General features: G+C 45.2%; 2 protein-coding genes across 4 annotated transcripts in view; one reads left to right on the plus strand and one right to left on the minus strand.

Moving 5' to 3' along the window:
* The window catches only part of LOC126277975 (autophagy-related protein 16-1-like), an 865,117-nt gene that overhangs the window by 579,362 nt on the left and 267,846 nt on the right, over nucleotides 1-17,909 (minus strand). The window lies entirely within an intron of this gene.
* LOC126277974 (uncharacterized) overlaps nucleotides 1-17,909 on the plus strand; it is a 207,627-nt gene that overhangs the window by 76,367 nt on the left and 113,351 nt on the right. The window contains exons 2-3 of the mRNA XM_049977630.1: nucleotides 5,564-5,773; nucleotides 9,661-9,878. Coding sequence (XP_049833587.1) covers nucleotides 5,577-5,773; nucleotides 9,661-9,878 — 415 coding nt within the window. The 5' untranslated portion in view covers nucleotides 5,564-5,576. The remainder of the gene's footprint in view (nucleotides 1-5,563; nucleotides 5,774-9,660; nucleotides 9,879-17,909) is intronic.

Raw genomic sequence — 17,909 nt, forward strand, 5'->3', positions numbered from 1 at the left:
TCCGCGAAACGTGCTCGGACAGCGGACAGCGCAAACGGTATCGCTGTGGTAACGAAAGCTTCATCCACGTTCGAGTCTCGGAAGAAGAAAGGAAGGAAGATTAGGTTTGAACGTCCCGTCGACATCGAGATCATTAGAGACGGAGAAAAGCTCAGAAAATTTCAAGGTTGGGGAAGGAATTGGCTGTGCACTTCCAAAGAAACCATCCCGGCATTTGCTTGGAGCAATTTAGGAAAACCACGCAAAATCTAAATCTGGATGGCCAGACGCGCACCGGCCAGACGCGGATCCAAACCATCGGCCTTCCGAGTGCGAGTCCAGTGTACTAACCACAACACCACCTATCTCGGTTTTGAGTCTCGGTCTGGCAAGCAGTTTTATTTTGTCAAAAAAATCTTTTTTTTTTTTTGCTACGTAGAACAGTTGCATAGAAAGCAAAATTTCGTTCCACCTAATTTTCATACAGTGATAACCAAAGAAACCATTCAGATTGTAGATCCATAAAATAGGTTCAGACAACGAACAAAAACAAGTGTATGCTACCAGTTTTAAAGTACCTTCTTGAAACACAGTAATGTCTCGAACGTTGCGCTCTTTCACGTTTCTGGTATGCGAAGAACAAGTATCTGTCAAAGTACTCAAAACAGCTTTGCGAGAAACAGTACTAATACGTACACCTGTTTAATATTTTAGAAGCATTACGCACAGTTAACGGCAGCCTAATTCAATGTCGCATCGAAAATGATCAGTTGACTTACATTCCGCATTCAGTAAGCTGGAACGCAGAGAGTTCATTATTGCTCGGCTAATTCCAAGCACAAAGGCACATAATTCCTGAGTTGTTAATTGTGGGACAAGTTCTCGGAACTAACAGTACCTCTGGAGTGAAACTGGGGACACGGTGACACCGCCGGGTATTCTGTCATACATTACACCAGACGGGTAATTGCTGTTACGTGTTAAAGCCGTCTGAACGCTTCGCTGCGGAGCGAAAACTGAACGGTATCACGACAAGTGCACAAAAAGGGTGTAATTACAAACAAGCGAATGCAGCGTAATGGAACCCTGGAGCTGTGCAACGCGCTCTATTACTTCGAAATGATGTTATTCAGAGTGTTACAGATATGAAAAATTTATTTTCTATGGCTTGGCAGTTCCGCGTGTATAAGGTCAGATATCCAGATGCGTGGGCTACAACCCCTGCTGTGTCCTACGAGCTTTTCTTCCGTGGTAGCTAACGAATAGCTAAAAAGTGTGAAAAACACTTAGCGAAACATTTCACATTAAACTGCAGGTCCTTCTGTAGCTAACTGTGCGAGTGAGTTGTCAGAACGAAGAAGCATTCTACGTCCAATGTGCCGTTGCCTAATGAAATACACGGTTAGTCTAATCTAACCTAACCTAACCTAAGTATATTCAGGGTTTCAGAAGACGACTCCGACAAAAGCACAAGGCAGAGAATAATTGGCCAGGTGCTGGAAGGAATCGCGCTCTAGAGGTTTCGTACGAACTTAATTAGGTACATAGACAGTTCATCCATAACGCGAAACCAGAATCTCAACAACCGACACTGATACTGGCACGTCATCGATCTCAGTAATTCCAAGACGTTCGAGAATGTCTTAAGTTTGAAGTCGGATAACACACAGCAAAAGAAATATTTTTCGTGTTATAGAATTACTCATTAATTTTTTTAAATTTTTTCCGCTACTTGTACTGCGAAACCTGGCTTCCTGCCTTCTAGGTCAAGGGGAACTACCCTCCAGGTTTTGATAAGTGAGTTTGCGAGTATCAAAGTACTTGGTATAAACGGCCCTATCTTTTTATTTCATTAACTTAGAAGCTTCAATTTTTTTACACTGTAGTCCTGAATATCTGGCATATATTTCAACCTGATACGTCTACCCACTCCCGAGAAAAAGGGTCTTTAACAGTCAGATGGCCAGACAGACACACAGACGGACGAACAGCGGAGAAATCCTACAGACGTTCCAATTGAGGTACGAACTCCCTAAAAATGATATAAATCAGTGGATAGAGTATCTCTTCAAGTTTCTATTCGCAGGATGAGCCATGATGTAGTTGTACTCAGTGGATGTAGTTGTACTCAGTGGCAGGCGCGTCACAACATGGAGACAAATGATCTGCTTCGTACTGTCGCATCGAATTAGTTCACACATGCGTAAATACAACACAATGAACAATTTCTAAAGCGGGCTCCTGTCGTGCCTTCCTGGGACTTCGTATCAGCGACTTCAACGAATCGCACGTTCATATTGAAGCTTGCTGCGTACCAGTAAGTGTCCATAGTGAGCACCTGTAATGCGCGTTTAAAAACTTGGGAGACAAGCTGTATCCACTGAAATGTAGACATTTTCTGTCTCGTTGTTTTCGCACAATCATCTTCTGAAACCGTGTGTGTGTGTGTGTGTGTGTGTGTGTGTGTGTGTGAGACCTTACTGGCGAAACTGTGACTTCAACAAATGTGTATGTAGTAGAGACGCATCAAACCAGTCAGAAGACTAACAAATATAAAAATAAAAACTTATGTGGCACTCGTGGAAAAAACAAAACTATTTCTTGGCCTCGATTTCAAAGGCGGAACTCGGTAGCTGTTTTACCGAAAACTGGTTTTAGACCGAACTGAATTTCTTCAATGATGCTTTCTTTCTCTCGTCTAGAAGATTTCCAGATATCCAGTTAACTCCATTTGAAATCGAAAATACGAGGGCTTGCCACCGAAGTTTTTATATGAAAACCCTTAAAGATTTTTGCATAAAACAGACGATATTAACATTCTATATCTTTATCTCCGTGTCTACATATTTCTCAACGTAGTCACCTTGGCGAAGAATCCATTTCTCCCAACGAGTGACCATTTAGTTGATACCGTCACTGTAGAATGTCTGACTCTGTTGGACGGAGCCACAACCTCACCTCTGCTTGTACCGCATCATCACTGACAAAGACAAGTCCTCCGAGGCGTTCTTTAAGTTTTGGAAACAGATGAAAATCGTATGGGCCCAAGTCGGGTCTGCATGAAGGATGATCGATGACCGTGAACCCAAGGTGTTGCAGATCTCGCAGTGCTCGTGTGTTTTCTTTCATTGTCAAGCTGAATGAGAGAGTCTCCATGTTTGAACGAACTCTTCGAATTTGAAACTCGATCATAGCAAGCTGTTTCTCAAGCACCGGCATATTTACGTTACACACCGGCTTTGTTACACGATACAATTCGGAGCCCTGATAGCGGCAGTGGGCTGCAAATATGTTGATATGACGATAAAAGATGTAGAATATTGATTACGTTTGTATTATTTTTAAAGCTTTAAGAGTTTCCACATAAAAAATTCGAAGCCATTACTTTTCAGCATTCCGTCGTAGCTTACAAAACACTCGTTCGACCAATACTTGAATATCGCTTGTCAGTCTGGGAGCCGTACCAGATAGGACTGATAGAGGAAAAAGAAAATATCCAAAGAAGAGCTGCGCATTTCGGTTCATTTAGTCCGCACGAAAGTGTCTCGGAGGCGCTCAGCCAACTGCAGTCGCAGACGCTGCATGAAAGGCGCTCTGCATTATGGTATGGATTACTATCAAAAATCCGAGAGTGCATGTTCCCAGAGGATTCAACCAATATATTGCTTCCTCTAACGTATACTTCGCGAGAAGAATGAGACGGTAAAATCAGAGAGATATGAACTCACACAGCTGCTTACCAACATCATTCTTCCCGCCAACCATTCGTGACTACAACAGGAATGGGGGAAAGTGACAGTGGTACACAAAGTACCCTCCGCCACACACCGTAAGGTGGCTTGCGGAGTGAAGATACACCTAGTACAGTCATTAAGTTCTGAGACTGGGCTCATAGCGCCGCAGTGTAGTACCTTGTCCGAGCCTGTCTCTCGTCCCAGCAAGAGACAGTAAAGTGCATGCACTGTGAGCAGAATTAAGGTGTTTGTTGGGACAGAGATACGACAGCGCGCGCGGAAACCGAGTATGTGGAAAACCAGACAAACATCCAATTCTACAGAAATTCGGGAAAACCGCTTCCAAAATGTTCCATTTGATGCAGAAAGTTTATGGTGACGTCGTATTGAGTCGCAGTCATGTTGTAAGTGTATCGATGTTTTTCGCAAGAAAGAGAGAGTTTTGAGGAGATGTGCATACTGGTCGGCCACAGACAGTTGGAACTGAACGTAAGACAGAAGAGGTTGCAATGTTGGAGCGTGCCAGTCGCTTCCAAATGCTAGACGATTTCTCCGAAACAGTAACGGTTTGCCATGGTACGTGGTACAAAATTTTGACTGATGGTCCGAACATATCGCGTGCTACCCAGCCCGTGTGTCAGCATCCTGACGCAAAATCTGAGAAATGATCGGATTATAGTGACTTGATCAGCAGTGCTGACGATGATCCGACCGTAACGGAAGTGTTTCCGGTGCGATCCGCAGCTGAAGCAACAATTCGCCACTTGGAAAACGGCCAGTAACAAAAAAAAAAAAAAAAAAAAAAAAAAAAAAAAAAAAAAAAAAGTTACAAGACAGGTCAAAAGGCACGGAATTGCTAGAACTGTTTTCTGCTTCATATAGAATTATTAACAAGAAATTCATCCCAGATGGCGCAACGTGAACAAAAACTACTGCAAGGAGATCCGACAATCTACGCGATTAATTTCGCCTCAATCGTCCTGGTCTTTATATGAAGGTAGTATCTGTTCCCGAAAGAACATGTACCATTGATGACCGTGCACCTTCTCTAGAATGAAATGATAATTAAATCGATACCCTAACTGTAAACAGGCGTTGATATACATTATTGGGGACATGTTGAAAATGTGTGCCTCGACCGGGACTCGAACCCTGGATCTCCTGCTTACATGGCAGGTGGCTCAGATGGATAAAGCGTCAGCCATGTAAGCAAGGGATCCCGGGTTCGAGTCCCGGTCGGGGCACACATTTTGAACATGTCCCCAGTGATGTATATCAACGTTTGTTTGCGCCTAGGGTGTCAATTTAATTACCATTTCAGTCCTGATATTTGGCGTGGGAAAAATTGGCTGTTGCTACACGACAAAGCCCTGCACATCGCTCTGTGCTCGTTCAGGAGGAACTCGGAAGGTAAAAGGTCAGTCTCTTGCTGCACCCTCCGTACTCACCTGATCTCGTAACATGCGCGAAAGAACTCCTACATGGGCGTACATTTCGTTCAGCCAAAGAGGTCGTGACTGTTGCAAGAGAAGCCATAAGGTACCTTCCTGCCAAGATGTTTCAGCGGTGCATACAGCAGCTAAACGCACGCTGCAGCCAATGGCGACATTTTGAGCGAGGATGTGGTTCTGTTTGCCGTATGGCCTTCAGGTCAAAACCCAATTTTAAACAATTAAAAAAAAAAAGTATACGCCTTGTTACGCGGCATCTTGTGAGGCACCCAGGTTGTTGTGGGTGCCTACATTAAAGGCGTCAGTCTCAAAACTTAATGACTGTAGTAGCAGATGTAAAGTTGTGAAGAGCGCTGCAGCTGCCCTCGTGTGCTGACGCGCTGCGTGCGCGTGTTTCAGATTTCGACCAGCCATGGGTTGCACACCGCCGCCTCTGGTGCTGCTGCTGTTGCTCCTGGTTCCCGCTGCGCTGGCTCAGGTGGAAGAGGAGGAGACGGTTCTGGGGATGACGGAGGCCGCCCCCGAGGACCCGCCAGCGCCAATCAGTGACGACGCCGACGCCGACGCCGACAACGATCTCGACATGTCCGACCTCGCCGCTGAGAATGGGTGAGGCTTCGCACGTGGCACAGTTTGCCAGCGCACGTTCGCATCTAACATCTCTTCAGTGCCCTACCGTCACGGGAACGAGGACCTCACAAACTTTTAATTTCTTATTTTCTCAACTTGGGGGATTAATGTAGACCTTTCGGGTTTCCTGACGAATTTATGAAGGAAAAGTTCTCGGGCGAACGACCGGACCATCGTCTCAGACATTCACAATATTTCCACGACAATAAGTGTTTCCTCTCCAGCCTCTTGGCAACAGCTCATCGGCGCGCCCGACGGAAGCACCTCTCCTGGTCGAAATCTTGTGAATGTCTGATAAAACGATCCCCGATCGCCCAAGAACTTTTCGTGGAGGATTGTTTATTCGATGGCCTGTCTTAGCATTTTCACCATAGACGCCGCCGCCACCACCCCTACCACCACCACCACCACCACCACCACCACACTTCCTCGAGAGTTAGTGGTTACCTTTGGCCACCCAGTATATCCACCTGCTGCATCCACGCTTTGCACTTCAGTATTCTTTTTGTTTGTAACAACCAGCTGGCATACTTTTCATTTCGATAAAAGAGGCCGAGTCAATTCCATTTCACATTCGGTTACCAATGCTACGTCTTCATCGAACAGTAACACGCTGTCTACAGTCCGCCAAAAACTACTCGGGATAGACCTTTAGGTTCCACACAGCGTAAAAATTAAACATCAGTGATGACAGGGAGCAAACTTACCTTATACTTTTCCTCATTTTGATGCATTTTTTTTTATTTCCTCCGACTTTACTGCTATAGCTTGCTTCGCATAAAAAGAACTATTTTTCTGTCCCTGTAAAAAATCCACGCTGTCTAAGCATTTAAAAATAATATTTTTTTCTTCATTATCATAAGTGTTCTCCAAATTTACGACTTCAATGTAATTTTCCTTGTTTTTCCTTAATCCGCCATTTCATTATCAACCGCAATGCTAAAACTGCACCTAATCGTGAAGCGAAACTTGTCTTCTTCTAATACACTTTCGATTTTCTTCTCCCGTCCTCGAAGGAAGGAACGTTTTCCGTCCCAACGGCGATGAGGTTATAAGAGACGGAGCACAAGCTCGGATTGGGGAAGGATAGGATACGAAAACGGCCATATTTCCCTCCACATAACCATTCAGGAATTTGCCTTAAATAGTTTTAGGAAGGCACGGAAAAGTAAATCTGGATGATGCGGATCTGAACCGTCATCTTCGTGAATGCGAGTTCAGTGACCTGAGACTGTGCTACCTCGCTCGGCCTCATTAATCGATAAAGTAATCAGTCTTCTAATTATTATTGATGCATGTGATAGTTAAGAACACCAGCCGAAACTTCATAGAAAAAGGAAATGTTTGTAAATGCACCACAGGATGTGGCCTCCCAACATCGGTCGAAAGTGAGAGCTTATTATTATTGTTGTAGTTGATCTGTTCTTCAGTCCTACGTCTCGTTTGACGCATCAGTCCACTTTAGTTTATATGTGCAAGCCTTTCATCTCTCGATAACCACTACAATCTAAAGGTATTTGGAGCTGCTTACTGTAGTCAGTTCTTGCCCTACTTACAAAATTTTTACCGACCTCACTCTCCACCCCACAGTACGCTCCATACACGGATTAACTATTTCCTGTTGCCTCAGGATGTGTCCTACCAGCCGGCTTTGGTGACCGAGCGGTTCTATGCGCTACAGTCTGGAACCGCGCGACCGCTACGGTCGCAGGTTCGAATCATGCCTCGGGCATGGATGTGTGTGATGTCCTTAGGATTAAGTAGTTCTAAGTTCTAGAGGACTGATGACCTCAGACGTTAAGTCCCATAGTGCTCAGAGCCATTTTTTGTGCCCTACCAACCCTTCTTTTAATCAATTTGCGCGACAAATTCTTTTTTCTCCGATTCGATTCAATAACTCTTGAATTAGCCGTCTAATCTCGAACGTTCTTCCGTATCACCACAATTCGAAGGCTTCTATTCTCTTCTTGCCCGGACTGTTTATCGTCCACGTTTCAGTTCCGTACAAGGCTAGACTGCAGACTTTTAAGTCTATACTCCGCAAGGCACCTTGCGGTATGTGACAGAAAGGAAGTCCGAATACTCAAACTTACATTCCACGTTTGAAATTTCTCTGCAACAGAAACGCTTTGTCTAATATTGGCGGTGTGCATTTCATGTCCTCCTTTCGCGGCCATCATCAGTTATTTTGCTGTCCGAACAGGAAAACTCGAATTAGAGTGTCTAATTTCCTTCTCTAATTTCCTCGGCATAATCTGATTGAATCTGATTACACTCCATTGTCCTTGTTTTACTGTTGTCCATATTCATCTTATAACTTGTTTTCAACAGACATCTACATCCATACTCCGCAAGCCACCTGACGGTGTGTGGCGGAGGGTACCTTGAGTACCTCTGTCGGTTCTCCCTTCTATTCCAGTCTCGTATTGTTCGTGGAAAGAAGGATTGTCGGTATGGCTCGGTGTGGGCTCTAATCTCTCTGATTTTATCCTCATGGTCTCTTCGCGAGATATACGTAGGAGGAAGCAATATACTGCTTGACTCCTCGGTGGAGGTATGTTCTCGAAACTTTAACAAAAGCCCGTACTGAGCTACTGAGCGTCTCTCCTGCAGAGTCTTCCACTGGAGTTTATCTATCATCTCCGTAACGCTTTCGCGATTACTAAATGATCCTGTAACGATGCGCGCTGCTCTCCGTTGGATCTTCTCTATCTCTTCTATCAACCCTATCTGGTGCGGATCCCACACTGCTGAGCAGTATTCAAGCAGTGGGCGAACAAGCGTACTGTAACCTACTTCCTTTGTTTTCGATTGCATTTCCTTAGGATTCTTCGAATGAATCTCAGTCTGGCATCTGCTTTACCGACGATCAACTTTATATGGTCATTCCATTTTAAATCACTCCTAATGCGTACTCCCAGATGATTAATGGAATTAACTGCTTCTAGTTACTGACCTGCTGTATTGCAGCTAAATGATAAGGGATCTTTCTTTCTATGTATTCGCAGCACATTACACTTGTCTACATTGATATTCAATTGCCATACCCTGCACCATGCGTCAATTCGCTGCAGATTCTCCTGCATTTCAGTACAATTTTCCATTGTTACAACCTGTCGATATACCACAGCATCATCTGCAAAAATCCTCAGTGAACTTCCGATGTCATCCACCAGGTCATTTATGTATATTGTGAATAGCAACAGTCCTACGACACTCCCCTGCGGCACACCTGAAATTACTCTTACTTCAGAAGACTTCTCTCCATTGAGAATGACATGCTGCGTTCTGTTACCTAGGATCTCTTCAATCCAATCACACAATTGGTCTGATAGTCCATATACTCTTACTTTGTTCATTAAAGGACTGTGGGCAACTGCATCGAACGCCTTGCGGGAGTCAAGAAACACGGCATCTGCCTGGGAACCAGTGTCTATGGCCCTCTGAGCCACGTGGACGAACAGCGCGAGCTGGGTTTCACACGATCGTCTTTTTCGTCTATCAATTCCGTTCAACTACCGTAATTCCTTTGCCATATCTGAAGGAATAAAAACGTCATCGGCAAACTTCAAAGTGTTTACTTCTTCTCCACGAAGTTTAATTCCCTTTCCAAATTTTCCCTTGGCCTCCTTTACATCTTGCTCAATACACAGATTGAGTAACATCGGTAAGAGACTACAACCTTGCATCACGGCCTGCTCAAATACCACTGACTCTCTTCCACGTCGCTTGACTTTCGTAACCGGAGTCTGCTTTCTGTACCAGTTATAGGTAACCTTTGGCTCCCTGTGTTTTATCCCTGCTACTTTTAAGGCTTGAAAGGGTGTAGAGACGCGAGTGAGGCAGCAGGTGACGGCGCTGTGCAGGTACGGCGCGCCGGAGGAGTGCGACCCTGAGCTGTCGGGCTTCGAGCTGGTGACGGGCTACGTGTTCTCGGCGCCGAGCGACCTGCTGGACTCGCTGCCGGGCACACTCATGCTCACCGACTGCCTGGACGCCTGCCAGGCCAACGAGTCGTGCCGCGCCGTCAACTACGAGACCGGCCTCTGCGTGCTCTTCAGCTCCGACGCCGACATGTACCCAGGTGCGTAGGCAGCGGTCACGGTTCCACCGTGCTTCACACGACCAGCATTTGCGTTGTACGTGTTGTATGTTAACCGGGGGCCTAGAAATACGGAGAGGCTCCGTTCCCGCCGCAGCCGCAGTGGTCCACAACCCCACGACGACTACCGCAGTCCACTTCACCCCTCCGTCGCCCCACACTGAACCCAGGGTTATTGTGCGCGGTTCGCTCCCCCCCCCCCCTCCCTCCCCTCCCGGTAATCTGTCACACCAGACGAGTCTAACCTCTATGTTTGCGTGATACAGTAATGACGGTGTACGCGTACGTGGAGAACTTGTTTGCGAGCAATCGCCTACATAGTGTAACTGAGGCGAAATAAGGGAACCAGCCTGCATCCGCCGAGTTAGATGGAAAACCGCCTAAAAACCATCCACACACTGGCCGGTTCACCGGACCTCGACACAAATCCGCTGGGCGGATTCGTGCCGGGGACCAGGCGTTCCTTCCCGCTGGGAAAGCCGTGCGTTAAACCGCACGGCCAAGATGCTGCGTAATAATATTGTCAATATGCTGCGCGGAAGTGCGAAGCCAAAACCGGCTCAACACTATTGCGCAATATTTGTGCCCGCGATGCATCCGTTTTAACATGTTCGTAGCCCCAGCTTCGCCAGGCGTGGTAGCTCGAGGAACGGCAGGTGGCCTATGCCACGCTTAGCGTCTTCTGACTATCGGCGCCCTCTAGACTACAGTATGTTTGAAACTTCCTGGCAGGTTAAAACTGTGTGCCGGACTGAGGCTCGAACTCGGGACATTTTCCTTTCGCGGACAAGTGCTCTACCAACTGAGCTACCCAAGGCGACTCACACCCCGTCCTCACAGCTTTACTTCTGCCAGTATCTCGTCTCCTACCTTCCAAACTTTACAGAAGCTCTCCTGCGAACTAGCACTCCTGAAAAAAAGGATATTGCGGAGACATAGCTTAGCCACAGCCTGGGGGATGTTTTCAGAAAGAGATTTTGACTCTGCAGCGGAGTGTGCACTGATACGAAACATCCTGGCAGATTAAAACTGTGTGCCGGACTGAGACTCGAACTCGGGACCTTTGCCTTTCATGGGCAAGTGCTGTACCAACTGAGCTACCCAAGCACAACTCACGCCCCGTCATAATCTGCCAGGAAGTTTCATATCAGCGCACACTCCGCTGCAGAATGAAAATCTCATTCTGGAAACATCCCTCAGGCTGTGGCTAAGCTATGTCTCCGCAATATCCTTTCTTTCAGGAGTGCTAGTTCTGCAAAGTTCTGAGGAGAGCTTCTGTAAAGTTTGGAAGGTAGGAGACGAGATACTGGCAGAAGTAAAACTGTGAAGACGGGGCGTGAGTCGTGTTTGGGTATCTCAGTTGGTAGAGCACTTGCCCGCGAAAGGCAAAGGTCCCGAGTTCGAGTCTCGGTCGGGCACACAGTTTTAATCTGCCAGAAAGTTTCATACCAGCGCACACTCCGCTGCATAGTGAAAATCTCATTATGGATACAGTATGTTTGTTTACTGTGCGGGTCGAATTTGTCTCAGTCCGTGCCCCAGGCACTCGGCAGTGACTGTTGGTTGCGATTTAGCTGTTGATTTATCCTTCTACCGCTCTGTGGTGAAACTCGTGCAGATAAGTGCATTTTTTCAATTTATCATTCTTTATCTATAAAATAATTATTTTCAGCGTAATTACGCACAAATTTTATATTTACAGAAACATCTCAAAACAGACGCGAACGTAAGAGGAAATTATTTCCTGTTGAAGGCAAATTATGTGTGTAATTACGCTGAAAATAATTATAGATTAAAAACGATAACTTGAAAGTAAATGCACTTCCCTGCACAAGTTTCACCACAGAATGGCAGAAAGATAAACCAACAGCTAAATCGCAACCGACGTTCACTGCAGAGTGCCTTGGCACATTTCATTTATTTTATTGACAGAACATGGTATGCCTCATTCACCCTTGGAACAGATAACTGTAGATTATATACAGGTCGTTCTGATAAAGGCAACTCATGTGTCACCCTTTTCTGTTTCTAAACCATGGCCAACGGATTATAACTCTAATGTCCGAGCTGGTGATACTGATTGTGACTCTGGTTACGACTACGTCAAGGCTAACATGATGGAACAGAAATAGCCTGAATGTTAATAACTCAGAATAAAATATTCTTGAATTTCTAGAGAATTTGGTTATTTTTCGGATCTATTTCTCTACATGCTGACGAATACAAGAAACCAATCTAAGAGAATCCTCGCATCATATAAAAGTAACAGGTAGGACCATGTACTGTTCAAATATGTGTGCAATCTTATGGGAGTTAACTGCTAAGGTCATCAGTCCCTAAGCTTACACACTATTTAACCTAAATTATCCTAGGGACAAACACACACACCCATGCCCGAGGGAGGACTCGAACCTCCGCCAGGACCAGCCGCACAGTCCATGACTGCAGCGCCTTAGACCGCTCGGCTGGACCATGTACTGTCATTTGTTTTTAGAATGTCTGTACTTTACTAAAATAGAGGTATCCATCTGCTGAATAGAATGAACACACTAATACGTAAAGAATATGGAGAGACAATCTAAGAAAGAAGAAGTAATGAGAAATAGCAGAAATGGGAACAGCGAGAAACTTAACATCAGGATTGATGGTCAAACGTAGATGAAATTAACGAATTCCGCTACCTAGGCAACAAAATAACCCATGACGGCCAGAGCAAGGAAGACATCAAAAGCAGACTAGCACTGGCAAAAAGGGCATTCCCGGCCGAGAGAAAGCTACTAGTATCAAACATAGGCCTTAATTTGAGGAAGAAATTTCTGAGAATGTATGTATGGAGCACAGCATGGTATGGTAGTGAAACATAGACTATGGGAAAACGAGCAGACGAGAATCGAAGTACTTGAAACGTGCTACAGACGAATGTCGAAAATTAGACGGGCTGATAAGGTAAGGAATCAGACGGTTCTGTGCGAAATCAGATACGAAAGGAGTGCCTGGAAAACAGTAAAAAAGAAGAAGGGACAGGATAGTAGGATATCTGTTAAGAAACCAGGAAATAACTTCCACGGTACTAGAGGGAGCTATAGAGGAAAACTGAGATTCAATATACATCCAACAAATAATGCTGGATGCATGTTGCAAGTGCTGCTCTGAAATGAAGAGGTTGGCGCAGGAGTGTAATTCGTTGCGGGCCACATAAGACCACCACAAAAAATAAAAATAGTCACTCATGGAACATGCGTCATGAAACTGTGGAGCAACCACAATATTTCTGGCAGAGGGAAGATGCGGGAGGAGGGGAGGGAGAAAAAAAAGACGCTTGCTTATAAAGTGGCAGGACTCATGACCCTTTGATGACGGGCGCGATCAGGGAAGAGCTTATGCCCTTGCAAGTTTTGAAATCCTATCGAGAATACACGTTGCCGCGACTACGGCGTGGGAGAGCAGCAGTTCATCTCTGCAGAGAGAAAGGTGTGAAACACAAAGTACTCCAATGTACAGAATTTTTTTACTCACATCGTTGATTTGTAACACAAGCAGACAACAAAGTAAGCGTACTTCTCACAGTAATGTAAACTGTTTGCAAGCCCTCACCGCATTGATGCAAATGAATTAATATCGAATGACAAACGAACAGATGGAACCGGAACATTAATAAAACGGTATGGATGTGGGGCTCCGACAAAGGAATAAAACTGACTATATTTCAGTCGATGTTTATTCGCGTCGGCGCGTCCAATATGATTAGGCTATTGTGTAGCTTGATGTGGTTTGCAGACAAACTTTACAATCATTTTAAAAAAAATACGACTCATAACTACAAAGTACAATCACGCTTTGTGATGAGAAACAAGAGCCCAGCAGAAGATGACTAGAATTAATATATTTACCAAATAAAAATAAAAACATAACACAATATGAAAGGTCGAGAAATGGCATTCTCTAAAGTATGAAACGAAAAAAGAAACTTATTCACAATTTGGATCTGAAACTTAAGCTTCCTTCGCTCGCAACGTTGCTGTCAATGAAGCGTTGTACCATTTCTCACCCACTCCCACCACTGTTATATTTACAAAAGTCCTCGAAGTCGCAGGATACCACTGTGCATATTCTTCTCGAGAAAGGCAATAGGTGCCTAAGCTATGGTCAATGTCCACAACACAAAATACAAGGAGGACGGGAGAGAGGGGGGGGGGGGGGAGGGGGGAAGGGGGAAAACCATGCACAGCTGAAAGGTATTCTCTCTGTCGTGTGCGTGTGTGTGTGTGTGTGTGTGTGTGTGTGTGTGTGTGTGTGTGTGTGTTTCTGTCGAATAGTGACAAAATACGTAAATTCGGCATTTTCAGGTGCCGTAGAGGCAGCAGCATGTGCTACAACAGGGGAACGTTTGTTTCATTATCTCGCAAATAAACTGTGATTTCATGACGGAACTTTTAGTTCGCGTTAAACCGTAACAGTGCGGGTATTTACTCCTGGCAAATCCTTACACTTATTTTGATCTCTGATCCTACGATACAGGAACTATCATGGGAACAGTGAAATAAAAAAAAGAGGTATCTCTGACTGATTGGGTGTTTTCACACTGCCTTCTTGCACGAGAGTCACTGTTACCAACAGTGTTGCCGGTGGGATGCCAGGGAGCGGTCACTATTCTAAAAAGGCTTGCCTGTCACCTACAGTTCTAGTCCTAAACGCTCCCCTCGGAACGCAAGCCCCGTATCTTCGCGCTGATTTGCACACAAAGGCGAAGGGATAGGCATCCAAATTTACCCACGGCACTGCTGCGTCATGCCATGTCTCATTTCGAGACACAAAGCTTACGAGTGACTCACGAAAGGTTAACATCTAAAACATGAAAAAAAGGCTCACATCAGTAATTTTTATGTTCATTCCTGTTCTGGTCTAGCGCCATGAACTATTACCATTGAAAAACTGCAATATTTTAAGATGCATAGTTTCAGTTCGATGTTTGACCTGCTCGTATAGCGAACGCGCAGCGCACTAGCTTGCGAGACGGGGAGATGAGCTAGGCCCGAATCGAATCCGCGTGGTAGCCTAACTACCGTCGCCTGGTACATCGGGCAGCCTGAGAGTGTTTTCAATGAGGGCTGAACCCCAAATTCCGCGTCAGAGAATACCAAACACAAACAGGTAAAATACCATCACATTCAGGACAAATCATATACGATTCACATACAATTGGTGTACACGACTTCGCACCTTTAAGTTACCTTGAAGAAGTAAGTGCATCGGGCCACAAACTTAAATAAGTGAATAAAAATCTTCCAAATCCTGAAACAAAAACAGACCCCCAAGGAGACGGGATAAACTCTAGGGAAAAGAAAGTAACTTCACTTTACAAGGTTTGACACGTACAACAATGCAATCAAACGAAATTTGACAGTCGTCGGAATAAAGTGTATAGCGTAAGCCACTGGTAGGATTCTTGGCCTGAATGCACGCACAAAGCAGCTTTTCTTCGCCGCGACATTAAAGTGGCATGGTGGCTGGTCCGTTGCTCCGGCCTCTATTATCCTTGGGAAAGATCCCAGTACTCACTTGATAGCAAGCCGAATGGATCTGGAGCCGTCCTGGAGGGACTGGAACGAGGAAGAATCCCCTCTCCTATCCGGATTGAAACCGGGACTTGGAGGACTGGAGTCCACTGCGCCACCCGTTAGCCCGCTAAGGCCACGCAAGTGTTGCTGCGACGATGAAAGCTCGAACACACTCAGAATGCGCCACCACCGAAGTGCCCACCGACATGAGAGTGGACGTAATGCAGATTTCTGTCCGCCGATAACACACAAAAATACAGTACAGCGTATATTCCAACAGATAATATTCCAACACGAACTGCATACACAACAGAAAGACTACGCGACTTGATTCATAAAGCACTTGTACAGTCATTTATCGTAAATGCCCCTGTTGCCGAGTGGTAAGTGCAACTGAGTGCTTTTGGAGGACCCAGGTCCGACAGCCAGTACTGACAAAGATTATTCCTTGGTGTGAGGGCCGGAGCGGGGTGTGCTCAGCATCGAGATGCTACTGTCCGTGGAGTAGCGGCTACGGGTCACGGAGAACGGTCGGGAGAGCGGTGCGTTGGCCTCCACGCCCCTCCACACCGCATCCAATGACGCCAAAGGCCCAGCATGACAGGGCAGTGATCGCGCAGAAACATATCTCACTCCACCAATCAATTCTTCGAAAACGTCTGATGTTTCTGTTCCAGTTACACAAACGGAAGAACGCCACAAAGAATTTATATCGAAGCGTAGAGCCTCCGGCGGTCTGCCAGGGCTACAGTGTTTTAACGCATCGTATATCGGCCTACCGTCCTGTAAGTGAAAGACTTCAGTGCACATCAGCACAGTTGTTTGCAGAGAATACAAACCGCGGGTTTTTGCCATCGCTGTCACAAAGGCAGAAGTAAGTAAACAATTCGCCGTCGGCTAAAATAAGTACTACACAGACTCCCTGACAAGACACGGCAATCAGCGGTCCACAACAGGCATGGACAAGCTTTGTCGAGCGGCGGGGCTGATTCAAATAGTAACTATTACCTTCTGAAAAACTACTTACGAAGTTTCAAGAACACGACTAAAACCGTGTACGTAGGGACAATCATCAAAATTAGTAATTATGTCACGAATATTTCTAAGTGAAAAAATGCCATACGGACCAAAACCATCCTCTCCTGGGAACTCCACAGAGATTTATATGGTCACATGTGGGTATACTCTCGATCTCTGTACGTGCAAACTGGAACCTACAGAAGTTGCGGAAATTTCCAGCATGGGGTATCCACTAATTTACCTCATATATACCAACTTCTAGATATTTCACATATGAAAGATATGTATTAATTCTTCCTCAACGTCCAGGTCGCGAGGTCCACGCAGATGGAGCAATTAATATGGATGGAAGACGGAATTGATTGTGGTCTTGTCCAATAAACCACTCCACCCTTAATATGCAGGTTATTTCCCTAGTCATGAAAATTTAAAAGCAAGGTTAAGAAGGATTGCGATTTAGAGGTGACGCACAAATTCACGGTCGAACAAGATCGAGGAGGAACCGCCCTGGATACTTTTCTGGGTCCTGTTTGAGGCAGTCTTGCAGGAGCCCATCAGAATTACATTATGAAAAAAATGTATATATACTGCGAGTCCCATACCTTAATCAATGCGCCACGTCGTTTGTTAATATTCCAAGTAAGTAGATTAATCTTCAACCCTAAGTTTGGTTTGTACATTGCACTGCTTTACTACGCATTGTCCTATTGTAGGTGACACGTGGCCTCCTTCCTCTGACATTTTAACTAACTTACCCCGTCAGGTAATCTATAGTTAAACGAGGACACCGAACCACTTGATATTTTTCACATTAAAAATAACCAGCACATTTCGAAATTAATTCTTATTTAATGATAATGCAATACTCTGAATAGTGGTGACGTTTATAATCAACGGAACAAGTCTGTAAGGTAGAATGGGGAGAAATTTCGAACTTTATAATCTTTTCCAAGTCATACCTACGGACCATACAAAAAGAAAGTACCGCAATAAGATCGTTTTTAAGAACAAGAAAGGAAGAGGGGGTTTACTGTCCTGTCCGCGAAGAGGTCATTACGGACTGAGCACAAGCCCGGATTGGGAAGCTTGACGAAGCAAATACGCCGTGACATTTACAAAGCGACCACTTTGGAATTGGTTTATCAATTTTGTAAAACCACGGAAAACATAAATCTGGATGGCTGGTCGAACATTTCAATCGCAGTCCACCCGCATGCAAATCCAGTTTTCTATCGACTACGTTAATCTCTCTCGTTTTGCATAAAATACGTTCTGAGCACATGTAAAACCGCCGTACAAAAAATTTGTCACCAGCGGCAGACATCCGGCTAATACCGCATAACGCCCATCCAATATCGACACAGATCTCTATTCAGCTAGGAAGAAAGTTCATCTGGTTGACGTCACCCACTTCTGGTTGGATCCCGTACAGCTA

This window comes from Schistocerca gregaria, chromosome 6, assembly GCF_023897955.1.
Source record: "Schistocerca gregaria isolate iqSchGreg1 chromosome 6, iqSchGreg1.2, whole genome shotgun sequence".
Taxonomy (NCBI): domain Eukaryota; kingdom Metazoa; phylum Arthropoda; class Insecta; order Orthoptera; family Acrididae; genus Schistocerca; species Schistocerca gregaria.